The sequence below is a fragment of the Meles meles genome, chromosome 5 (assembly GCF_922984935.1).
Source record: "Meles meles chromosome 5, mMelMel3.1 paternal haplotype, whole genome shotgun sequence".
Taxonomy (NCBI): domain Eukaryota; kingdom Metazoa; phylum Chordata; class Mammalia; order Carnivora; family Mustelidae; genus Meles; species Meles meles.
The window spans coordinates 27,156,169-27,183,399 of NC_060070.1; the positions used below are offsets into that span (position 1 = coordinate 27,156,169).

Consider the following 27,231-nt stretch of genomic DNA (forward strand, 5'->3'; position numbering starts at 1 on the left):
CAAAAAAGCAGCCATAAATGAGTGAGTATGGCTGGGTTCCAATTAAACTCAATGAACAACTGGGGCACCTGAGTGGCTCAGTGGGTTGGGTGTCTGCCTCAGTCTCTGGTCCTGATCTTGAGATCCTGGGATCAAGCCCCGCACTGGGCTCCCTGCTCAGAGAGGAGTCTTTTTCTCCCTCTCCCCCTGCTTGTCTCTCTCTTAAATAAATAAGATCTTAAAAGATAAATAAATAAACTCAGTGGACATTGAGTTTGAATTTCATATAATACTCATCATGACATCATATAATACACATGACATCACATATAATACACATCATGACATATTATTCTTTTGATTTTTTTTGATGGATAAAAAATGTAAAAGTTGTATTAGCTCTTGGGCTATGCAAAAATGGATAGTGGGCTGGACCTTTAGACCATAGATCACCAGCCTCTGTTCTATATAATTAGTTGACATTATTATATTTCTAATATTTCTCAAAAAAATTTTTAAGTAGACTTAGGGCTCTAACTCTTGATCGCAAGGTCAAGAATGGCAGGCTCTACTGATTGAGCCAACCAGCCGCCCCTCTACAGCTTTTGTTGTTGTTGTTGCTGCTGCTGCTTAGAACAAGATTGTTTGAATGTTCTATAACTTACTTAGTCCCCTATGGTTAGAATTTAGGTTATTTCCAGTGTTCTTTATTATAAGCCATTCTCCAATGCATATCCATGTAGAATCTTTGCACACATATATTATTGTATCTACATCTTTAAATGTACTTAGCAGTAGCTACCAAATGGCTGGTAGAGTATCTAGAAAGAAACAGACTCTGAAGAAGTAGCCTTGAAAATTAACCTTGAGTAGTTATAACAAACTTCAAACACGTTAGAGAAGGAGGTTTATCAGTATAATATATATTCACAAACATACAACTTACTACATACAACATTCCATTCTAAGCCTCTTACATAGATTAAATAATCTAGTCCTCAAAGCCTCTAATGAGGCACATCATCATCGTCGTCACCATGCCCAAGGTACAAAAGAGGAAACAGAAGCACAGAAAAGCTAAGTAACTTTCCAAGGTCACACAGCTAGCTGGAGGCCGAGGCCGGTTTCAAACCCAGCCTGTCCGGCGATAGGCCCCATGTTCTTGAATACGGTGTTGTCCTGCCTCTTTCTTGGAGAGACTTGGCAAGGGTGCACTTCGGGTACCCACCTTATAATGTACCTGTCTTCTTTTTCACGTTGAGATCATGTTTGGCACGCACCATCAACCTCATACTCTAATAAGCGGCACAAATTGTACCCCACAATGGGACACTTCGAGTGGAAACGGAATGTCCATCTAACCTTCTTCCTCTTTTGTCCTCCAGCCCTTCCCCCCAGAGCCAACTCTTCATTAATTCGCCCTGCATTTCTTACCCCAAATAGGTGTCCTCTGCGAAAAGTAAAGATTGATTGGAGCACACTTTCATATCTCGGTTTACAACTTAGGGTCCCAAATCTAGCAAATTCACTTGGCAATTTCGGGTGGAGCTTCGCTTAAACTGGAGGGCCCTGAACCGCCACGCGAACGCAAATTTCGGATAAGTGCCCTCCTTCTTTGAAAAGGAACTGGGCTTGGGTCAAAAGTCCGCCCCCGCCGCCCCGCCGCCGCAGGGCGGGCTTACCCCGACCCCTAGCCGGTTCCCGCGGGTGGTGTCCAGCGTCGGAGTGAGCCAGCCAGCCTCCGCCGCACAGGCTCCGAAGCGGAGCTGCGCGCTCCCCCGGCCCTTCCTGCGGGTGCTTTTTGGTGTCCCAAAAAGGAGTTACGCGAGTGGGTCCTTCGACTTTGAGGGGAATGAAATTCTAGTTCTCATTTTTATCCTGCTTTATCTCCCTGCCGGGGTCCTACCTCTGGAGTTAACCCCACGGAGATGAGCCACCAACGCCGCGGGTCCTAGGATGTTGCCGCCCCCCACCGATGCCCAAACAAGGACAGAATCGAGAAAGTAGAGAGGAGACGGGGAAAGAAAAAAGCGGGTGTTTCAAACTGATCACCGCGGTGCAGACGCGGCGGTCGCGCCGGAGCAGCCGGGCCGGGAGACTCGCCGAGGCCCCGGGCTCCGCCCGCCGGGGGGCGCCGGGGCGGCGGGCGCCTGCGCGGTGCGGCCCCAGCCCGGGCAGCCACCGTCGCGATGCCTATTTTAGTCAAAGCCGCTGCCGCCGCGGGGACCCGGCACGGGCCAAGGAGGCTCCGGACCCTCGATCCGCTGAGCCTTTCGCCTGGGGCGCCCGTCGAGCCGCCGCGTCGCTGTCCCCGCGCCCTGCCACTGTCGCCCCAAACTTTGGCCAGCGCCTCCCGGGTTTGGTGCCAGGGACGAGCCAGGTAAGGAGCGGGAGGCGTAGCTGCCGGCGGTTCCCCCCCGCGCGCCCGGCTATTTGCAGCCTCGGGCTCCCGGGGCTAAATCGGGAAGCGAAAGTTGGATCGCCCCTCCGCTGGGAGCAACTTTGTCAGCCCCGCGGTGGCTGCGGGTTCTTCGCGCCCGGGCCGCCGAAGTCCTGCCCTCTCCTCCTTGGCCGAGCCCTCGCCCTCGCGGGGTTCCTTGTTCTTGGAAGCCGCCTTCCTCCCGCATCTGGGGTCCACGGCCACAGACCCTCAGGCGTCGGCAGCTGCAGCACCGGTCTGGGAGTGCCAGCGTCCCCGGGCGCTCCAGCCCCCGTTCCCGCGCACTGCCTGGGGCAAGCCCTTGGTGGGCTCGTCATCTCCTCGTCTGGCTGGACGCCCGGGGCTCCTGGCCCCTAAACCGCTAAGGCTCCACCTGGCCCGCTGTAGGGCCGCCCCGGGCTCCTGCGGAGGCTGCGCGCAGCCCGGCGCACTGTGTGGCCTGCCCAGGGCCGGCGCTGGGATTGCCAGGAACTGCCCGGGGCTCATCGCAGACCCCTCATGGCCCGAGCCTTCCGGTCAAGGGGAACAATAGTAGACACTGATCCTCTTTTAAGGAGCGAGGTGAACGGGTTCCCTGGGGAGAACGGATGGCTGGGGACCCGGTGAACCTCGCCGCCCGCCCGCGCCCTGGTTTCTGAGGCTTTGGGAAACGTGTTGTTGGCCAGACACGTCCCAGAAACTGCTTGCTTTGAAACAAGAATAAGTGCGAAAAGACTCTTGGCAACGTCACGCCCTTTGCCATTCCGCGGAGGAGCGAAGCTTGGGGCCGATTTACAGAAGGAATCAAGTCTGCCAGCACGACTTTTGATCATTGCTGCCTTTTCATTTTTGTAGTTTGGTAAAGGGTTAATGTTAGTTTCACCGCGTAGCTATTTAATCCTTCAGACACCTATTTGGAAACAAATAGATAAACAGGACTTTACGAGACCAGGTAATTAAAGAAATTAGACTCTGAAGAACTAATAGAACGAAAATTTCTCTTGATTCAGTCAAAATTAACCTGAGCGTTAACCAGTTTTTTAGTCTAGCCTTCCTCCTTAAACTCACTGTCTCTGTAAGGATAGTTCAGTGTAAACGACTTAAATCCATGGAAAGTGATCAAAGGGAGCTGAAACTGGTAAGATCCAGTCAGGATTACTGGCAATAGGTAACTGGCATTTCAAAATTGGCATGGAGATAAATACACATAGATAAATAATAGATATACAAATAAATAATAAATTATGTAATAAATGTATTACACAGTGTTAGCTATTCTACAAGCTATAATGCATATAGAAAATAAAATAGATATGTATTTAAATACTTATACCCTTAATAAGGTGTGGTTCATCAAAATATGTTGTAGGATGATCCCACCTCTTAAAAATTCCTATTGCTATTCCCCTGGTTCTTGTGTCAGTAGATTGTGGTTTTCCCCTCATTTCTCTCAGAGCAGATGTTGGTACCTTTAGTGCCACTTGAAGAACTTTTAAAAGCCTGATATTGAGCTAGAGTGGATTAGTTGGCAATACATTCCATTGGGTGGAATGTATATGAACTTAGTATATAAATATGTATTAGAGCCTCAAGCTATTAAAACTTGAAGGGGTTTCAAAGACCATCTAGTCCCACCACCTCTATTCCCAGGAAGAAGCAGACGCAAGGAGTGGAAGTCACTTTCCTTGACTTACGTGGCTCCCCCTGGGCTTTTGGTCTAGAAGCTGACTTTCTTAGTCCCGGGAATGCTGGGCACTTTCCTGTCTTTACTTCTAAGGTTTGGGGAGACTGAACGTGACTTCTAAAAATGTTTGTCGTGTCTGTGCCCCTTCCGTATGGCTTTCAACTCTAGCATTCTCTGCAGAGTGTAGGCCTGGGGTATACATAGATGGCTATGACATTGCCTGTGCCTCATAGGGAACACAGGATAGTTAGAAAAGCAAATAGGACAAACTTAAAATGCCATAGAAATGTAGTTAGTTTAGGGAATGCTAATGCATAAACTGATACTGACACTAATTTATAAGTGAGAGAGGTCCTCGAATATCATTCTCCCCCCTGCAGAAATTATAGGATTAATTCTCATCTGGTCCTTGAGAGCAAATTTTGTATAAATGGAGTTATTCAAATAATGATACCTCTCACCCCAGTAGGCTTGTAGTTTTATTGATTTAAAAATTTGGAAAGTAGCTGAATTTATGTAGTTTCTTTCCTTGTTGCGGAAAATCAATATCTATGTCAACTATCTTATTTTTATGAACTATTTCAGAATTATATGAAGAGAGCTTTAATCACCTTGATCATTTCACTCATAGTTTGTAACACATAGATGTTTTTATCATCTTAAGAGATGTAGAATTCTTTTGGATTTGTCTAATCATATCCTTTCAAAATGCCCAATCTGTACCAATTATCCTACCACCCAAAGCCTTTGAGTTTTATATAGTGGGGGGGGGGGGGAGATGAATAGAAAAGTAAGGATAATTGTGTGATCTTATTATGGAAAGACATTATTAGATTAAATTTAAAGATATTTTTCATCCCTGTTTGGAATTCTTTTTCTGAACCAGAATAATTCATATCATCTGAAAACCTCCATGGTTTTTGTCAGGGACCAATTTGTATAATTAATAATAGAAAGAGTTTTTTAAGTACCAGAGATGGAGGACAGGTAATTTAGTTAGGAAATGGTGCCACTTTGTGTTAAGGTTTAGGTAAGCATGTGCAAAATGTGTACTCTTTGAACTGTAGTTGGTACAGATTTTAATATGAAATAGTTGAATGTGTATTCATTACCTCTCCTACATATAAATAAACCACATGTTTACTACTTTGTAATTTGTAACATTGTTACCTAGTGGAGTTTTTATGGGAACAAAAGTATAGATTTAAATTGGACAATGAAAGGAAGAGTAATTTTATATCTCCCTGTGTATATGTAAATAATTAGTAATGTATTTATTATGTGTATATATGATAATATAGAATGTATATGTGTATGATGCAATGATCTAATGACAGTATATAACTAGAGCCTTCTAAATATACTAAGCCTTCAAGTAGTAAATATGAGAAGGTTAATTTTTTTTGACGTACTTAAATAATCAGTTTTTCCTGTTATTTTTTCTGTGTTTGGATTCAGTGTCATAGTGGGAATATGATGGAAGCATTTGTAATTGCTGTGGCTTGTGATCATTGGTGGTTGTCTTTTAGACTCATTAATTTCTCATTCCTCTCTCCCCCACCATGTATGTCTGTATACAGATATATATATTAGTGAATAGTTGTACATTATGCTAAATATTTTTATATGTTATTTCATTTCATTTCATTAGAAAATCAAATGAGGTATTACTACCATCATTTAACAGATAAAATAGTAACACTTAATATGTGTCTGGTTGGATTCGAACCTGGGTCTAATTCCTAAGCACTAGAAAAGTCTATCTACCAACGTTTAGTTCACAGAAATCATTTTGGTACAATACATATAAGGGTAGAAAGAGACAGCTGCCATTTTTATGATTGTCCTTTTGTGTCTTTGTTTTTACAGGGATTTTCAAGATGAATTATACCGAGTCCAGCCCATTGACAGAATCGACTGCAATAGGTTTTACACCTGAGTTAGAAAGGATCATACCTGTGCCTTCCAATGAGACCACATGCGAAAACTGGAGAGAGATACATCACCTCGTTTTTCATGTAGCAAATATTTTTTTCACAATTGGGTTGGTTATTCCAACCACTCTTCACCTTCATATGATACTCCTTAGGGGAATGTTATCTATAGGTAAGATTCCTAATCGAGACCTTTGTAACTTCTCTGGAACTGGTATCAAATGGGCTTTCTGTTGGGGGCTTCAGGGCATCTCTTGTCAGGTCTGTAGCAACCCAAAAATATGTCTGTCTCTGTCAGCAAATTGGCAGCATGTAAATCAAGTAACTTGTAACGTAGGCCTTTACATGCCCTTAAATATTTTAGGTAAGACCGTGTGTGTTTTCTATATTGTTTAGATTTTCTAGATATCAAAAAATCCATTTGTATGTCTGAGTGTGTGATCCAAATCCTGGTTCTAGCACTTGCTAACTGTGTAACGGGGGCAGATGATTGAAACTTTCTGCTCCTCAGTTTTCCCACGTGTCGAAGAAGGACAAAAATAATACCCCCTCTTCGGGTTGTTGTAAGAATGTGATATTTGACTTCTAATAGCACCTGGCACATGGTAAGCCCTATCCAGTCTTAACCACTGTTGTTGCAGTAGGTTTCTTATGGCCTATAATGTGAGACTGGGGACAAAAGCAATTTCCCAGACACAGTAGTTCAAGGAAAACTTTTTGGAGGGCTCCAGTAATCCTGATGAAGCATGTCAAATTGATTCACATCAAAATGCCAGAACAATTGAATGAATTATTTTAGCCAGTGATTCTTGACAAATTACTCTCTATATGATTGTTTCTTTGGTGATTTATGTATTCAGGTATATTTTTGAGCACCTATACGTTCTCAGGCAAAGACTGAAGAAGGAAGGAGAGCCTGGGTGACTCAGTCTGTTAGGCGTCTGCCTTCAGCTCAGGTCATGATCCCAGGGTCCTGGGATGGAGCCCTGCATTGGGCTCCTTGCTCAGCGGGGAGCCAGATTCTCCCCTGCCTGCCATTCTCCCTCCTTGTGCTCTCTGCCCCTCCCTCCCACTGGCTGTCTGTGTCGAATAAATAAATAAAGTCTTTAAAAAAAAAGAAAAAGGACTGAAGAAGGCATTGTCCATCTTTGAAAAGGATACTTTTCGGGGGGCTGGAGAGAAACAGATGGGCACTCACGTGTGAGGTGCTAGGTGCTATGTGGGCGGTGGGCACCCAGGGCCAGGGAGAAATGGAGAGGGTGACAGGCCCAGCAGGAAGGCGGAACAAGGTCACGCTGAGGAGATGATACTGGAACTGGCTTTTGGAAGCTGAACAGGATTTCTCCCAGTGCGAGTGTGTACAGTATCCAGGTAAAAGGCACAGAGGAGAGGGAAATTCAGCATAATGAGGGAGGATGAAGAGTAGCTCATTATGCCTGGGATACATGAAGAATTACAAGGAATCGTCGAAGTCAAGCCTGGAAATGAGAGGCAGGCTTCCAGTTATGGAACGAAGAAGTTATGGGAATTAAAGGCACAGCGTAGGGAATAGAGTCAGTGATAACTCTAACATCGTTGTGTGGTGGCCGATGGGAGCTGTGCTTGGGGTGAGCTTAGCATAATGTATAGAGAAGTTGAATCTGTGGGCTGTACACCTGAAACTAATGTAACATTATGTTTCAACTATACTCAAAATGAATAAATAAGTAGATAGATAGATGGATAGATAGATAAAATAAGAAAGGGCTGGAAGGGAAGATAGATGGTAGCTTATGGATTTCTGCGTTACCTCTGAGTAAGGCAAGGATTGTAGCAGGCATTACAGAGTGTTGAATGAAAAAGGAAGCAAAACCAAACCACACCCTATGAAAAGGCAAAGGCAAAAAAAAAAAAATTATAAATTTTTTTAAGATTTTATTGATTTGAGAGAGAGAGAACACACACATGCACAGGAGCAGGGGAAGGGGAGGGGCAATGGCAGAGGGGGAAGTAGACACCCGGTTGAGCAGGGAGCTCAAGGAGGACCTGATCCCAGGATCCCAAGATCATGACCTGAGCAGAAGGCAGACACTTCACCAACTGAGCCACGAAGGCACTCCGCTAATTATAAATTTTAAGACACAATTTTAGAGGTAGGATGGACCAAGGAGATCATCTAATCTGACCAAGAAGAAACCTGGAGAAGTTAAATGACTCATCCAAAATTAAGGCTGAGAGAATGTGGCCAAACCAGGACTATAATTCAGATCCTCATGTTCCCAGTCAGTCGAAGCATTATTTTTCCCTATCCTCTTTAAGTAATAATTTTTAAAATTCCACAAAATTTGCTATGAAATGTTATTTTAAAAACTTATGAAGTTTTACATTTTGGTCTACTCAGATGCCCCAGATCATTCTGATGAAATAAAAATTGCAAATGTATAAGTTTTTAATGTGAGAGGTTAGCTTTTATGTGCACATATATTGTTGATATATTTGTATCATATTGATCATTTTATTTTAAGTTAAAGATATATATGGACTCTCCCACCATAAATGGATCAAAAGAAACTGGGACATTTTCCCTAAAGTGAGAGAATTGATAAGAAAAAGCAAGAAGATTTCCAGAGGTGAATGGAAATCATCAAATGAAAAATTCAAATGGGTAGAAAATCTTGGTAAACTATGCAGGTTCACCAATGATCATGGAAATGCAAAACAATAAAACCTCACTATCAAATTAAGAACTTTCAAATTTTGAAATATTAAGAACTTGATAATGATAGTTATATATATATAATATAGTATATTAAGTACCATAATAGTATTTATATAGTAATATTAAGAACTTGATAGTGATAGAACTAGTAGGATTACAAATACCTATATACCTTTGGGAAAAAATTCTTCAGTCTCATCAAAACCTATAAAGTTCATTTCCTTGACTTACTGTCAGGAAATGACAGTACACATTAATTCTTAATTAATTAATTAATTCTTAATTAATTCTTAATAACACATTAATTCTTAACATATAAATGTGTTTTGGTGATGTATCAAAAATTATGTGCAAAAAATCTCATCTGTTTACCAGTTGGGAAATTGTTAGATAAATTAGGGTTTAATCAGTTACAGTCATTAAAAACTATGTCTATGAAGAACTTTAACAAAATAGGGAGATTACCATAATAAGTAAAATAAGTAAGAGAGTGGGTTTTGAAATTTTGTATACCATAAGTTTGCCATCAGGTAAAAATGTATCAAGACTGTAAGGAAGTATTATGTATCAACAGTAGCAGAACTGTGGGGTTTTTTTTCTCCTACAAAAAATATTTTCAGGGCACCTGGGTGGCTCAGTGGGTTAAAGCCTCTGCCTTCTGCTTGGGTCATGATCCCAGGGTCCTGGGATCGAGCCCCGCATCGGGCTCTCTGCTCAGCAGGGAGCCTGCTTCCTCCTCTCTCTCTACCTATCTCTCTGCCTACTTGTGATCTCTATTTGTCAAATAAATAAATAAAAATATTTAAAAAAAATATTTTCTACGTAAATTTTTTGCACAAAACACGCTTTTCTTTTGTGGTAATAAGACAAAAAATGGAACTTAATGTGATGCTTGGCTTAGGTATTTTTTTTTTTAAGAGAGCAAGAAAGAGAATGCAGACATGTGTGTATGAACAAGCAGGATGAAGGGCAGAGGGAGAGAGAGAAAGATGGGCTTCCAAGCAAGTCTGGCCCACTGTGGAGGGGAGGTTGGGGGAAGTGCAGTGGTGGGAGGATGGGAGGTGGCTTGATCTCAGGACCGTGAGATCATGACCTGAGCCAAAATCATACTTAACTGACTGAGCCACCCAGGTGCCCCTGGCTTAAGTATTTCTAAAATGTGTTTGGTTTTTTTAATATGCAGAGGATATCAAATGTATTAAGCTACATCCTGATACTATCGCAGACATCTAACACGTTGACTTTGTTACTCAACAGGATGTACCCTTTATATTGTCTGGGCCACTCTCTACCGATGTGCCTTGGATATCATGATCTGGAACTCCGTATTCCTGGGTGTCAACATTTTGCATCTGTCATATCTTTTGTACAAGAAAAGACCGGTAATTACTAAAATTAATGTGGAGGAGATTTTAAAGGAAGAGATTTTTAAAGCCAAAAAGCTTTTAAAGTGCTTTGTTCAGACTTGAAAATGAACATCTAACATCTTTAGTCCCTTTAATATCATTTCTCCAGTTGTGTTCGTATATGTCTGAAAGGGAAATAATTGAATATCATGAACTTTGTTCTACAAATGAGTCTTTTTTAAAGATACATGTATTTATTTTAGAGAGAGAGAGCAGGCGGGAGGGGCAGAGGGAGAGAGAGAGAGTCTCAGACAGACTCCATGCTCAGCATAGGGCCCACACAGGGCTTCATCCCACGTGACCTTCAAGGTCACGACCTGAGCCAAATCCAAGGGTCGGATACTCAACCAACTCTGCTACCTAGACACCCCTACAAAAGAGTGTTTTAATATTTTTTACATCATTAAGGCAGTTTACACATGAGAGAACATTTTTCATCATATAACTCATTATTTTTTTTGTCTATTGATTTTTAAATGTCACTTGGAAATATCTTTGCCCAGCTGTAAAATTAATTACTCATGGGCAACTTCCTTGAACATACTAATGATTTACAAATAGTTCCTGCTATTTTGTAAATGTAATGACTTTATTATTTTTTTTTCATTACATTGTGCCCAAAATATTCATTTAAGAAAATCATCATTTGGGGAGGATATTGCCAAAACATTAATATTTAACTTTTTTTCTCAACATCTTGTTGTGTTTCCTTGGTCATTCCAAAAACCAAAAGATGTAAATAGGATAAGAAAGCAGTGTGGCTTCTAGAAATCACTCCCTACATTGTTTACTAATGGTTCAAAGTACACACAATTATTCAGTAAGGTGAAAGATACAGCTCTTGTCCTCATGTTCAGTGCCAGACATGTGCACAGAAAACTATTAGAAAACAAGACGTTTCACAGGAAATGATCGCTTGAATGATATAGATGATACAAGTAATAGGCATTCTGCTAGAGTGTAACCTCCTTAAACATTGCAACCCAGTCCATTTTGCTTACTGTATGAGTTCTCTCTAGATTACCCTGTGTCATCAACAACTTGAAAATCTCAGTGACAGGTCCTTTCTCTCACCCACCTTATACGTGGACTCTAGCAATTGTGTGTCAGCTGTGATTCTGGGCTGTGTCTTCATTCCAGGGTCTCTGCTGAAGCAGCAGCTTTTGTTGAAACATGTGTTCTCATGGCAGAGAAAAAAGTTCAAGAGAACAAGAGCGAAAGACCTGGGGTCTCTTAAAACTTCTGCAGAAGGAACATACATCACTTTTACTCACACTCCATTGGCTAAAGCAAACAAAATGGGCAAGAGTGATAGTGTGGGAATGGGCTGGGGTCAGGGAATGGATAATCCTTTCACCAGGGATGGGAGAAGCAATTACTTGGAAGTAACAGTATCATCTACCATCTTACTGTTGTTTTCCGAATTCTTGTCCGCCATGATTGTCACATAACAAGTGCTCAGGTAAACATTTGATGAGTGATAGCTTGCACAAGAAGAATTAAGAAGGCTTCACGAAGGAATTGGGAGGACTTGAGCTAAGACTTGCAGAAGGAGCAGATTATGAATTTGAGTCAATAGATTTCTCAGTTCCTATGTTTATTACAAGACCACATAGGCTAGTGTGTATCTTGAAAGTGGGACATATTTGTGAATAAACTATTTTAAACCCTCATTACTAGAACTCTGAGGTAGAGGAGGTAGATGGTAGTGATAATGAGGATTATAATTTCTGACTATCAGAACTTGCTGGAACCCCAAGCTCTGAACATAGCTTTAGAAGTTGCTGATGTGGTGATCAGTAGCATCAGGTAAAACACTCACACAGTATCTGTGTTTTTGTTTCTTCTCGTATTATAAGCCTACTTTCTTGAAAAATATAAATCCTGGTTCTTTGTTAAAATGAAACACGGCAAGAGCGTCTCAAAGGTGTAGTGGCATCTGAGTGGTTCTCATTATCTGGATCTATAAACTTTATAGTGTGGCTGTCGTAGATTTCATTGGGACAGATGACCTTTTGAGCCCCAAAGTTCATTCACGTGCTCTCCAGTTTTCCCAGACTAATGCTGGGCCCCAGTATGGCGTGTGATCTGGGTCTTAGCTAACAGCAGAGGTGATTCAGCCATTTTGCTTTTCCCTTCCTCCAACAGCCAGACTTAATTCGGTGGGCTCTCATTCTACGGAGTATTTTACTTTAAGAAGAAATTGCTGCACCAAAACCTTTTACTCTCTTTGCTTGGCTTCAGAATAAAAATAAATCAGAAGCAACAATCCCAGCTGTGGATGTTCGTTTTCCTACTATGATGCATTAAACAATACTTAAAATAGGCAAAATGCTTAATGCATGTATTTTCATAGATCTTTCCCAAGTTGATCCCTATTTTATGTGTTAATGTTTTGCGATAACATTGAAAAGTTCATGAAATTTCTTTCTGTGAAACAAAATTGTTATAAAGACAAAATGGTTCCGTGTTATTTTAAGGAAATGCTAAGATTAGAAAGGTCTGTGTTGTGGTTAACATTCATAACCTCCACAGCTGCTCTACAGTGCATGGGAAGAGACGTGATCAATAGTGCAAATCTTCTCCATATGCTCTTGGAGTTGTTTAACTGCAAAAGTGCCCTTTGAGCATCTAAGCTTATGCCACCGCTTCCTGTCTGTGTACAAGTCCATTGAGCGAAATGCAGAAGGGCCATGGTGCGTGTTGCAGATCTGTTTCTTCTCAAACCCGTATCGAGATGGCAGAAGCCAATGCTCCGCTGTGGCTGTGTTATGGCAGCATCTGGTCATTGCTGCATTTCAGGTAAAGATTGAGAAGGAGCTCAGTGGCATCTACCGCCGACTGTTTGAACCACTCCGTGTGCCTCCAGATCTGTTCAGAAGATTAACCGGCCAGTTTTGTATGATCCAAACCTTGAAAAAGGGCCAGACGTATGCTGCAGAGGATAAAACATCAGTTGATGACCGTCTGAGTATCCTTCTGAAGGGGAAGTAAGTGCTCTCTGGAAATTGAAATTCCCAGTTCTCCTGAAATCTTCTCATGTCCCCCCGGGGAGGGAATGATTAGAAGGGAACGATGCAAATCGTCAGGTCACAGAGTTTGTTGGTGGTGAAATCCCATTTCACGACTGCATTTTAGAATAGTACAGAGCAACAGGTTAGAGTTACGTAGAATTGACCGCGTGGAATCTTTGGATGTTAGGATTTCCACCTGTGAACATTTTGAATCTTTAGCAACTGTTTTTTTTTTCCCCCTTTAAGTTAATGAGTCAACATTGAAGTAGGTTTAAGTTAGGCATTAAACTTCCAAACTTGTGTTTGTTTCCCAAGTGATTTATTTTTTGAATATCACAAAGATATAACTTCTAGGAATATCAGCCTTCTAGGGAGAGAGTCAGTATATACTGTTTTGGCATAATTATTAATATCAACCCTTTCCTTCTCAAAAGTATCTGATTTTGAGTAATAAATTTATGGTTACTCTAGCTGTATGGGCAATGACAACCATGGGAAGGCACATGTCTGCTCAGTAGTGGAATCTGTCTTTTTTTTTTTTTCCTTGTTGGTGAAATTTATATTGAAGTAAATATTTATGCTTAGAATTATGTTTGTCCTCTATGGAGTCTTTAAAACTTCAGTACAAAATGTCAACACATAAGATTAAAGACCAGAATGTTATTTGTGAAATATTATGCATTTATTAACATTAATTTCTGTTATCAGAATGAAGGTTTCCTATCGAGGACATTTTCTGCATAACATTTACCCCTGTGCCTTTATAGATTCTCCTGAATTTAGATCAACTCAGATGCACAAAGGTGAAAAATTCCAGGTATGTTTTGTCATGATTTTCAGAAGATTGGAACTAGGTCTTGTCTCAATGGAAATCCGAAGGATACTGATAGAAAAGTGATTTATTGAAAAAAGAGATTACCATATGGTACATAAAGCATGACCCCATTTTCATAAAACTTAAAAAAATAGTACCACTACGTGCATAAAAAGAGGTCTAGAAAGATGTAAACTACTTTGACTGTAGTGTTAACACTGTTATTTCTGGGTTGTGAGTTTGGCTGCTTTTTTATTTTCTTCCTTTTGGTCTATTGGAATTTTTATAATTTTTTGTAGAAAACATCTAGTGCTTTGATTATGAGAAGAAAGGAAAATGCCAGTTGTGGATATTCAGTTGTTCCTAAAACATGTGATTGGTTACTTTTCAAACATGTGATTTGTTCCATTTTCAAACATATGATTGGTTCCAAACATGTGACTGGTTACTTTTATTGGGAAAAACACAGAAGCTGGCTTTGACCTAGAGATCGTCTTTTATTAATCCTTATGAAAAAATCACTTCACTCTTTTATATTTAATGACTACTTTAAGGACAAAATATGAAGTTCTTCGTGGTTAAAAATCACTCCATTATGCGGCATTTTGTTTTGATTCTTTCTCTAAGTGTCCAGCCCTCCTATTTTGTCCCCCACTTAACTGATAGGAGAGTAACCAAGAAAATGGGGGAGGGTTCCCTTTGGTCTCAGCCTCCAGGTAAACAGCAATAAGGAAATATCCTGAGAAGATCCTGAGCAGGAGTGTAAATGTGTATAAGTAGGAACCGGAATAGAAGGGATGTTATCACCGCAGGGAGGAAATGTCAGTGTTTCTTGATGACACATCTTATTTCTGAGTCTCAGTTTGGGCGTCATACACTTTGGGAGGCCACATGGAGATAAAAGGGAAAACCGACAGACATACGGTTGAGTTTAATCGAGTTTATATACAATGGTTGAGGCCCTGCCCCACTCCTATGCCACCTGAGTAACAGGTCTGAATAATTGCACAACCTACGAAAGTTACATGAATTTACTACAAGGTCTCCTGTAAGTTCATTGATGGGGTATAGCACTGTTCCCAAGCTGGCTGAGCTTGATATACAGAAGTGGAAAGTTCATGCTATATCATGGCTTCTCGAATTTACACTCTCACCTTGTGTTTGAGAGGGTCATCCATGCACTGAGACCTATGTTCGTACTGTGTCTTTCATCACCACCATCTACAAACTAGTACAAGGCCCCTCTTCCTCTCTCCTTCTTTCGCCTGCCCTCCTTACAATTTCTTCTTCCAAAGCCCATTTATCTTTTGCATCCATTTCTCTGTGTAGACTAGCAAGGGACATTACACAATAACTCAGTCTCTGTATAACCCCGAAGAGACTGGAATTTGGAGAGGGGAGTGAACACGGACCCTACCTGAGAAGTCAGGGATATGAACACATGCGATCTTCTCCACTGGACGTCAAATTATAGTTTAATTAAGTTAACAAAAAGGAATTCCTACCACGAGCTGGTTTCTTCTTGGGGACTAGGGATTGGGATTTGGTAGTTGAGAACTGTTCCTGATGATTGCTGTGGAGATCCCAAAATCATGACCAAGATCAGGGTACTGTAGCCAGGAAAGGATATTTATTCAGCCTTTCCAACACCAGCCATCTTTCATCTGCACACAGTATGGTGTGGCATCTTCTGATTGGCCAGTGGATAAACACTGCTTTAGCATCGCGGAACCTGTGTCCTGCACAGTCGGAACAGGCTCCCTCCAAGCAAACCCTTGGGAGAGCTTGTGTTTTGATTGTTTACACAATGTTCCCATTGGCAGATACTCAGGAGTAAAAATAGCTGTTGCACATCTGGGTAGAAGTACGCAGTGCCTCTTTCTGAAGCAAGCTCCCCAGTGAAACCCGGAGCCTGCTCTGACGTCACGACCTGTGCCCGTAGCAGGGGACATTTGACGGTGTCAGTGCCCAGACTCCTCCATCTACATGCTTGTACCTGCTACTTCGCTTTTCTGTAGTTCTGAACAATTCAAAGTGTTCTGACAAGGAGCTCCTTCCTTTGAATTTTTATTTCTTAAAATTCCTCTTTGGTAGGGGTGCTAATGAATTAAGGAATAGGGTGGAAAGAGAAAAGAAAGGCAGGTGGGCTCAGTGACCGCCTCTCAAGCTTGCACAGCAGACGTTGTCTGGGTCCGCGCATGACCGTTATGAGAGGCACAGGGACAGAGCTGAGAAACAGATTCAGAGCTGGAACTCACAGGTGCCGTTTTGGTCCTCACCCACCAAAGTTGCTGCTTAGAACTCTTGAGGGAATCTTGGGTATCTTTATTACAAAAGACGGAAGTAGTCTTTTGTGTTTGGTTTCTTCTTTGTGTGGCTGTTTTATGTCACGTGAGCTTTGCCCGTTTCACATCTATCTTTTATATTCTGTCTCCCACTGTTGTTCTCCCCTGGTCGGTTGCATGTCCTGTGCTAAGAAGCCTGAAAACCAAAGCTTTATTGGTTTTAAGGGAAGAAGAAGAACGTCTTGGAGATCCCAGCCCTCACGAAATCAATGAACACTAAATTTTCGCTTGTATTTATAAGATTTTATTTATTTATTTGACCGAGAGAGAGATCACAAGTAGGCAGAGAGGCAGGCAGAGAGAGAGAGAGAGGAAGGGAAGCAGGCTCCCTCCTGAGCAAAGAGCCCGATGTGGGGCTCGATCCCAGGACCCTGAGACCATGACCTGACCGAAAGCAGAGGCTTAACCCACTGAGCCACCCAGGCATCCGAATTTTCACCTGTATTTAAACCGGGCCTTATCTTAGTGTTAAGCAAATCTTTTGGCTAAGCTGTGAAGCACATTGATCTACCAGCTTTGACCCTGCTGTATTCTAGAGAACTCTAAGCATTGGTTGAACAGACGAGCCCTAGGACCTTTTCATGTTCCTGATGTGCAAAATGTTATAAAATATATGAAGAAAAATAACAAATTCTCCCCTGAGGACTGGGAAGCAGTCATACTCTTGAACAGCTGTTTCCAATCCTGACACATGTGGCAATTCCCTGAGACACCCTTGTTCCTGTGTAATGTCTTCCCGTTCTGTGAGGGTGTAGAATCTAAAGGGAGGGACAGGCCTAATGCCTTGACATAATCAAGGCAAACCTGACGCAAACACTTCTTCCCCTCCTCTCCCTGAAAGAAATCCTTTTGTATCTCCCATTGCTTACTTTTGTGTCCTCAATAAAATCCTTCCCCAGAACTGCAGCACGGCACTGCTGAGGTACCCTAATGACTTGACGAGCGACTTTATTCTACGGAAGCTTTAAAAATTCTTATATTGCTTTATAGAAATTCCTCATTAAAATATGTTTTTTTTAAATTTTTTTATTTGTTTATTTACAGCATAACACCCAGTGCTCCATGCAGTATGTGCCCTCGCTATTACCCACCACCTGGTTCCTCAACCTCCCACCCCCCCCCCCGCCCCTTCAAAACCCTCTGGTTGTTTTTCAGAGTCCATAGTCTCTCATGGTTCATCTCCCCTTCCAGTTTCCCTCAACTCCCTCTCCTCTCCATCTCCCCATGTCCTCCGTGTTATTTGTTATGCTCCACAAATAAGTGAAACCATATGATACTTGACTCTCTCTGCTTGACTTACTTCGCTCAGCATAATCTCCTCCAGTCCCGTCCATGTTGCTACAAAAGTTGGGTATTCATCCTTTCTGATGGAGGCATAATACTCCATCGTGTATATGGACCACATCTTCCTTATCCATTCGTCCGTTGATGGGCATCTTGGTTCTTTCCACAGTTTGGCGACCGTAGCCATTGCTACAATAAACATTGGGGTACAGATGGCCCTTCTTTTCACTACATCTGTATCTTTGGGGTAAATACCCAGCAGTGCAATTGCAGGGTCATAGGGAAGCTCTATTCTTAATTTCTTCAGGAGTCTCCACACTGTTCTCCAAAGTGGCTGCACTAACTTGCATTCCCACCAACAGTGTAAGAGGGTTCCCCTTTCTCCACATCCTCTCCAACACACGTTGTTTCCTGTCTTGCTAATTTTGGCCATTCTAACTGGTGTCAGGTGGTATCTCAATGTGGTTTTAATTTGAATCTCCCTGATGGCTAGTGATGATGAACATTTTTTCATGTGTCTGATAGCCATTTGTATGTCTTCGCTGGAGAAGTGTCTGTTCATATCTTCTGCCCATTTTTCGATATGATTATCTGTTTTGTGTGTGTTGAGTTTGAGAAGTTCTTTATAGATCCTGGATATCAACCTTTTGTCTGTACTGTCATTTGCAAATATCTTCTCCCATTCCGTGGGTTGCCTTTTTGTTTTGTTGACTGTTTCCTTTGCTGTGCAGAAACTTTTGATCTTGATGAAGTCCCAAAAGTTCATTTTTGCTTTTGTTTCCTTGGCCTTTGGAGACATATCTTGAAAGAAGTTGCTGTGGCTGATATCGAAGAGGTTACTGCCTATGTTCTCCTCTAGGATTCTGATAGATTCCTGTCTCACATTGAGGTCTTTTATCCGTTTCGAGTTTATCTTTGTGTACGGTGTAAGAGAATGGTCGAGTTTCATTCTTCTACATATCGCTGTCCAGTTTTCCCAGCACCATTTATTGAAGAGACTGTCTTTTTTCCATTGAATATTTTTTCCTGTTTTGTCGAAGATTATTTCACCATAGAGTTGAGGATCCATATCTGGGCTCTCCACTCTATTCCACTGGTCTATGTGTCTGTTTTTATGCCAGTACCACGCTGTCTTGGTGATCACAGCTTTGTAGTAAAGCTTGAAATCGGGTAACATGATGCCGCCAGTTTTGTTTTTTGTTTTCAACATTTCCTTAGCAATTCGGGGTCTCTTCTGATTCCATACAAATTTTAGGATTATTTGCTCCAGCTCTTTGAAAAATACTGGTGGAATTTTGATCGGAATGGCATTAAAAGTATAGATTGCTCTAGGCAGTATAGACATTTTAACAATGTTTATTCTTCCAATCCAAGAGCATGAAACAGTCTTTGTTTTGCTTGGCTGTTGTGACAGGAAGTCATTAAACACAAATGTCTGCTTGGCAGAAATGAAGCATTAGCCATCGTGTAAAATGACCTCTGTCAATATGCTAATAACCACGTACTTCCAATTAAATGCCCGCACTTAGGGACTTGCAAGATACTCACACAAACTGTAGGTATAGCTTATTATTGGAATCCTGTTGTTAAATCTAAATTTAATTTAATAATAATTTGCACAAGTTTAAAGTAGTTTTCAACCATCAATAAGATATGTATTTGCTAAGCAAGTGATAGTATCAGAAGTATCTTTGCCTCTGAGGAAACTCGAGGTTGTTGGAATGGTTGAAAAGAAGTCAAATGCATTATACGTCACCTAGGTATGATTCCTTTTTCTTCTCCTGGATGACTTCAGCTCCTCTAACTTCTAACCCCATTGCACCTTACTTGTCCACGGATGACCCCTTTGCCAAATGGAGGCGCCTCCAACTCCTAACCTTTTCTTCAGTGCTTGGTTACAGGGCTGTGCTGTAGTGAGTCCCAGCGCTCACCTTTCTTGAATTACTCCTGTGGAATATTATTCAGTGGCCTCGTGTTTATTTACCCATCTCTTCGTGTTTCTGGGAACTCCTCAGTACTGGCTTGACCTTATACTTCTCTTCTTAAGAAAAATTTTTACGGGGGCGAGGGGGTCAGATGTCTTTACTTACTACCAGCTTCCTCCACTAGAATGTAGGCTTCATGACATTGTGTTCAGCTGTTCTTTGTATGAGGAACTCTTGATGGACTCTGAGCCGACCTGGTGGCCACTTAGTCAAATTACTTTCAGTGTGATCCTGTTGCTGAATATTGGACACATTAGGTAGGGTTCGGCCTAGTGGGAAAAGATGTCTGGGCGGGAAGTCAGAAGTACTCAACTCCACCACTAGTCAGCATGTGTTCATGAATACGTTTTTTGGTTCTTGTCATTTGGCATCTGAAAAATGAGGAAGCCTATTACTTGCCTTATCTGAAAGGCAATTTTGAGGCACTTACTTACAGGTGTAAAAAAAACCTAAATGTTTAAAAGTGCAATAAATGTATAAACTGAGTGGCAGTATGTGTAACTGTCATTCCCTGGAGAGTCTCTACCCTTGCCCCGTTCTATATTTGTTGAAACACTTATTGTGTTTTGACATAATTGTCAATTAAGACCCCACCGAGGGTGCCATATTATCACTTTCCTTCTCTAGAGTGTAAGCTTCCCAGGGCAAGGCTCTTGTCTCCTTGTTCACATTGTAATGTCAGTGCCTTTAACAGCGTCTAGCAGAAGTGCATGGCGTGTGTTGAAAGAATGAGTAGAATTTAGTTTTTTATGGAGTCAGAGAGCTGATGATGCGTTTTTTGAATCCAAATGTGTCTGGTTTTGGAGATTCCTGCCCTTAATATAATAAATAAGTGCAAACTTTTTTCCCCCAGGAATATTGACCCACTTTTTAAAGTACCCAAACCCTGTAATTTGCTAAAGGTTAATTTTCTGCTATTGATATTAGTTGCAAAGCTGGGTTTTCCATTTTCTCTTTTAGTAGACATAAATACCCCCTCATCCTCAAAAATATGTTTAATTTTGTGATAAACCAAAGGGAAATGGTGCCTTTGGAAACGTGTTCTGAGGCTCCGATAACGATTTCATATTAATTAAAAAACCCTTTATGAATTTGCCTGGACTGGCATTGGGTTTAACTCTGAGGGTATAAACATGGACTTTGCCTTCAACAGTACTTGTGTTCATTTGTTACTTCCTTCATCTAACAAATGTACACTGAGCACCACTCTGTATTGGGAGCTGGGCATTCAGACATGAAGATGCACAGTCCCTGCCCTCAGAGTGCCCGGTGGAGACAGATGTGTCCCCAGATGAGTGTGGGTTCTGTGATTTCAGCGCCACATGGAGTTCAGCAGAGAAGTACTCCTTGATGACAGGGGACCTGCGTGCGAGGAAGGACTTCCTGACACGGAGCTGTGAGGGCATAACCCCTTACTCTGGAGAAAGGAATTATTTGAAAAATCTCGAGCTCTGTGTGATATAATTACAGAATTTTCCACTTTGCTGTGGAGCAGTGTTCAAGGAAAATATGTGGTCTGCCAATCCAGAGCTAACCAGGGATCTCTGTGTGAGTCCCCAGTACCCTGGGGCTAGTCCAGAAAGGTCACACTCAAGAAATACCTGTGACAAAATGACTCAGAGGAGGACCCTCACTAGCCATATTCCTCAGTTAACAGCCCAGATTCTAAAACCAGTTCACAGGAGTCAGTTTTCTGCTTCTCCAGGATGTGTTTCCAAGGTTGGCAAGGCAGAAGGTCTTTCATCTGTAACTCGCCTCGGGAGTCTTACCTCAGTGCCTGAAGTCATATTCTTAAACCTCTGTTGTAATCATCAGGATGTAAGGAAATATTTAACCATAAATTCTATGTCTAACTGGAACATTGGTCTAGTACAGACTATAGCACTAGACCTCACAAAACAGAACAACAACAAAACTTAGAGAATTTGCTTTTGGTTTGTAGATTTCTTGATTATAATCTGATTTTAAATATGATTTTATAATAGCTATAGAAGTTTGTGTGTCTAGATCTTGCTTTAACTTAACTAATATGAAAAATCATTGCTGTAATAATATCCACTGAATTATTCTACTCTTCCTTTCTCCAAAATTATTGTACTCATCATTCATAAACATAGATATACTTTTTTCTTTCTATGTCTGTTTCTTGGACAGGTCACCATCATTGCAGATGATAACTGCAGATTTTTATGCTGGTCAAGAGAAAGATTAACTTACTTTCTGGAATCAGAACCATTTCTATACGAAATATTTAGGTATCTTATAGGAAAAGACATTACAAATAAGCTCTACTCATTGAACGATCCCACCTTAAATGATAAAGTAAGTGGGTTTTTTTTTATGAGTGTGTCTGTTTTGTTAAACAATGATGTATAGTGAAGAGTACCTCACTTTATGCAATACATATTTTTCTGAATTTTCATTAATTCATCATGGTTTAAGTAAAGCGGGGATGCTTATAATTTAGAGACCCTTTGAGGGAGTTATTTCTCAAGAGGGTGGACATATTTTGTAATTACTATATTTGTCATCAGCTGGTGAGGTGTCGCTAAATGTCAGGGACCTCCATTTGTGGGGTTGGTGCTGGTCTCTCATGAAGAGTCTTTTAATCAATCTAAGGAAGATGGTTACGTGAGTTGGAGGGAGGCATGGAGGGTAGAGGGGGCCGGGAGGGCAGGGTAATTGGGAGGCTGCTGACTGGTCACTGCAGTGAGCAGGACGTTGGCATTTTAACACTGCTGTCCTCCAGTTTGGGACATCCTCCTGCTCAAGCCCCCTTCCAGAAAGCCCATAAGTGACAAGACAGGGAGGGGAAGGAGCCTGTGGCAAAGCAGTTAGGAATTTCAGAGCTGAAGGCATCTTCTCCACGTTGCAATGTGATCTTCATTTCTCCACGTCTGTTCAGAAGGAAATTCTAATGATGACAGAAGAGAAATTGCAGAACATGGTTTCTGTGATAAGTACCATTCTCCCAGAACTGTGCACACGGGTGTGTGCTCTCTTTAAGTTCTCTTGCCTAGGCCTTTTATCAAATCAAGGTGGTGCTTATTACTTTTAGATTAATAAATAAGCCACTGAGTATATTACACTTTTGTAACATATGTGTAGTTACAGCTTATAATAAAAATTATAGCTAACATTTATTGGACATTTACTATGGACCTGGTAGTTCTTTATTTCAAGGAAAAAATAAATGCTGTTTACAGGATATACATGACCTAAGTCCCAGAGAGCTCAGAAATCTTTGCTTGTAAACCTTTGCTTGTAGAAGGCCAAAAAGCTGGAACACCAGCTCAGCCTGTGCACACAGATCTCCATGCTAGAAATGAGGAACAGCATCGCCAGCTCCAGTGACAGCGACGATGGCTTACACCAGTTTCTTCGGGGCACCGCCAGCATGTCCTCTCTCCGTAAGTTATCCCGAACAGAGAATCCTCCAGGATTCCGCTGGATGTCATTGGAAATAGACAAATGACAGCCGTGATCGGAAAAATAGCTTTGCAAGTAACAGTTGGGCGACCTGAAGGTATCAACAAAAATAACAATTTTTTTTCTTGCTTTTCCTTTTCCATGTTGCACCTCAGCTAAAATCTAACATGAGAGCTCTTATTGCTTAGTCCAAATTTCAGAACTTGGTGGTTTGTTTTGACGTGGACTCTCCTTCAATACTGGTTCCCTGGGATAAGTTGAGAGAGTCCCTAGTGTTTGCTGGATACTCGGGTTTGTTGTTTTCATGATTTTTGTTCAAGTGAAAACCTAGACCCCGCGATGTACATAAATAAATAAATAAATAACACAAAATAACCGCTTTTATTGGTGAAAATTTTGATGGCAAAATCACACAGATTGATAGCACACTGTGGTAGTAAAGCAGCCAGGAAGCGGGAATTCTTGACTGTCGCTGTCTGGAGAGGATAGGGGTACAACCTCTATGGAAATAGGACACGTCTATTAAAATTTAATGTGCACAGGTTTTGACACAAAATTTCACTGCTAGAGTGTTACCCTATGAATATGCTCTATGGCAAATAATACCACATTAAGTGCTATTCATTCCAGCATTTTTCTACAATTGCAAAATTCTGGGGCAAACCGAAATATCCATCAGAAATAAAACTGATAAATAAATTTTTGATAAAAAAGAAAATGATAGGAAACAATGGCTGGATGTTTTACTGCTGACTGGTTATCTCAGTGTGAGCCCCAAGAGTTAACAGGGGATTGGGTGCTGGGATGTTCCTGAAGATGAAGGAGACCACCCAACACCCAACACCCCCATGAGTTACCTCGTTCACACACAGCCACTGAGAGGCAGGTTTTCCAAGATTGTGCTATCGGTTAGATCATTTTAAAACATCTTAAGTAAGGAACATTTTAAGACACAGATGTTGAAGATTAGTAAGTAACATGAGAGAAACTAAATTATTTTAAGAATTATTCCAAGAATGGAAGTATAAGAAGAACTTTGAACAAATTCATTTGAAATAGCAAAAAGGGGCGCGTGGGTGGCTCAGTGGGTTAAAGCCTCTGCCTTCCGCTCAGGTCATGATCCCAGAGTCCTGGGATCAAGCCCCACATCCGGCTCTCTGCTCCGCGGGGAGCCTGCCTGCCCCTCTGCCTACTTGTGATCTCTGTCTGTCAAAGAAAGAAAGAAAGAGCAAAAAGATGAATTCTTCCACTGTATAAAACAAAAAAATTATTAATGTTCCTAATTGTGTGTTAGTCCAAAGTAACTTTTAAGGAAATACAGATACACATTTAAGGAAATACAGATACACATTCAACAATACTAAATGCTTATGTAAATGATCTTGTATCTTTGGATGCCGTAGATAAATTGCATTAAGGATGTTAAGAATCACATAGTGTAGAGGGATTGGAATTGGCAAAGCCATGGACTCGGCATAAACTTCCAAAGAAAAGTCTAGGCAGAGAAATGTGTTGTGGACATTCACATGATTTCACATGTGGAGATTCACATGATTTCACATTTCACAAATGAGAAATGGGAGATGGTTGTATCTTATTCTAATGTAACTTTTGAAAGTACTGACTGAGGCTGACCAAGCTCTACAATCTGATAGCATATAAATGCATTATCTGCTCTGTTGAAACAGTTTGGTGGTTAATAATCATTTTCAAGTGGATAATTGCATGTATAGTGATTACTATACTAAGAAGGGTCAGCAGAAAGGGAATTTTTGTTTTTCTTTTTTTTTAAGAATATTGTTTATTTATTTGACAGAGAGAGAGAGAGAGAGAGATTGTGCACAAGCAGGGTAAACAGCAGAGGGAGAGAGAGAAGCAGGCCCTCCACTCAGCAGGAACCCCAATGTGTGGCTTGATCCCAGAACCCTGGGATCACGACCTGAGCAGAAGGCTGACACTTAACCAATTGAGCCATCCAGGAGCCCCAAGTTTGGTGTTTTTTTTTTTTTTAATTGTATTTTATTGTCTAAGCTAAATCTTTTGGGAGTAAAATAACATTTTAGAAAAAAAAGTTAACTAGACTATGTTGTTTAAACAGAATAAAAACACATTTTCACAATTCGCATTTGTACTGTTTGTGGCACCAGAAACCTATATTACCAGGTGGATTGATCTCCCATGTGGTGTTCAAATCTTGCACTAATGATTATTAGTTGTGGAACGAGTACATGTGAGTTTGAGAGTGTTGTGTGTGAATTATGCAACAAAGCCCTGCTCATCCCTAATTCCCTTTGACTAATCCCTGTTCTGAGTTTGTTGCCTTCACTTCCTGCAGTTTAATGGAAGACATTGGTCCTTGAGCACCACACTGACACTAATTATGAATTCTTTCATTCATCCTAGCCTGTGATTCATCAAAAACCAGTTAGTTCTGGTTTCTGTTTCTTAGGTTTTAGCTCAGAACTCCTGAAGTCTGGTTTTTTTGTTTGTGTTTTGTTTGCCAGACCCATCAATATGCTATCGGCTTTCCCATATCACAGATGACATTTCTTTTTTTTTTTTTAAAGATTTTATTTATTTATTTGACAGAGATCACAAGTAGGCAGAGAGGCAGGCAGAGAGAGGGGGAGAAAGCAGGCTCTCTGCTGAGCAGAGAGACCGATGCGGGACTCGATCCCAGGATCCTGAGATCATGACCGGAGCGGAAGGCAGAGGCTTAACCCACTGAGCCACCCAGGCGCCCCACAGATGACAATTCTTATAGAACAGAGAATACAGAACCAATCTTGTATTACTTTGGCTGAAATAACAAAATTTACCATTTTTGGAGCACGTGGGAGGTCTTAGTAAATGTGAGTTTCCTCAAACAAGTGAGCTCTTATTCTGAGATTCTGATGGGCACAGGGGGCAACTACTGCCGCTCCTCTCAGCAGCAGAGGCAGCTTCGCGAATGCTAAGGGAGGGAACAAACATTTGTGGACAGTGGTAACTACTATTTTTCAGGATCTCTGGACATAATCATATGCAGTCTTTCCTCTAACCCCGCACAGAGAGGTATACTGAGTTTTGCTAGATGACACAGCACTAACAGCCTCCCAGATCTCTGGCTGGGGGGAAGGGGCTGCTTTCTGGTGCACGTGCACCAGGGTGCTACTCCAGACCCATGTCCTCCTCAGACTGGAATGCAAAGAGCAGCCGCTGTTTGGATGACTGCCCTCCACGCAGGGAAAGTCAGTGACGGCAGAATCTCGTGATGGCTCTGAAAGTTCCCACTTAGAAATAGCACATGCGGGGGCACCTGGGTGGCTCAGTCAGTCAAGCAATTTCCTTGGGCTTAAGTCATGATCTCTGGGTCCTGGGATCGAGCCCCGCATCGGGCTATCTGCTCAGCGGAGAGTCTGCTTCTCCCTCTCCCTCCGCCCTTTCCCCACCCCCACACTCATGCTCTCTCACTCTGTCAAATAAATACATAGCTAAAAACTTTTTTTTTAAGATTTTATTTACTTGACAGAGATCACAAGTAAGCAGAGCAGCAGGCAGAGAGAGCGGGGGAAGCAGGCTCCCTGCTGAGCAGAGAGCCCGATGCGGGGCTCGATCCCAGGATCCTGGGATCATGACCCACGCCAAAGGCAGAGGCTTAATCCACTGAGCCACCCAGGCACCCCCTTCTTTTAAAAAAGAAGAAGTAGCACCTGCGATCCTGCAGGGGCTGAGCAGGAAGGCCCCTGAGGCGGGAGGGAAAGCTAGTGTTTGGACAGAAACTTGGATCTAAGTATTACTTCATTTTACACCTGAGGAAATTAGGAATCTGAATGCTTACTCACTTGCTCCAGTCGCACCGGGAGAGGCTCTGGGATACAGAGCTAGGTGTCCTGTCCGATCCATACTGTTTGACCACATTGCCTCTCTGTTTTAAAAGGAAAAGACCAAAAAAATATTTGTAACACTTGACTAGCGCTTTATAGTTTACCCGTCACTTCCACTCCCATTCCTTCGTCTACACCTGAGGACTCTGCAGCAAGACACAGTCACTATTAGTATATCTACGCCTTTCCTGGAGGGGCCACCTGTCCTCAGTGAGAAGGCTGTGCTTACCCCCAAATCACTTCTTTCTCCTGCAACCTGCCTCACTGGAGAAACCTGCCTCCCCCAATTCCTCCATTATGACCAAGCAGTGCTGCGGTTTTCACAGACCCATTGATTTCCGTTTTGATGACAATTTTTGCTTTCTTCATTGTAT

The 27,231-nt window shown here is 41.7% G+C and overlaps 1 protein-coding gene across 1 annotated transcript in view; it reads left to right on the forward strand.

Annotated features, from left to right (window-relative positions):
- Positions 1–2,062: 2,062 nt before the first annotated feature.
- Positions 2,063–27,231, forward strand: part of BVES (blood vessel epicardial substance) — a 37,143-nt gene continuing 11,974 nt past the window's right edge. Inside the window, exons 1-7 of the mRNA XM_046006797.1 lie at positions 2,063–2,359; positions 5,952–6,188; positions 9,972–10,096; positions 12,923–13,110; positions 13,843–13,951; positions 21,717–21,884; positions 22,831–22,972. Coding sequence (XP_045862753.1) covers positions 5,963–6,188; positions 9,972–10,096; positions 12,923–13,110; positions 13,843–13,951; positions 21,717–21,884; positions 22,831–22,972 — 958 coding nt within the window. The 5' untranslated portion in view covers positions 2,063–2,359; positions 5,952–5,962. The remainder of the gene's footprint in view (positions 2,360–5,951; positions 6,189–9,971; positions 10,097–12,922; positions 13,111–13,842; positions 13,952–21,716; positions 21,885–22,830; positions 22,973–27,231) is intronic.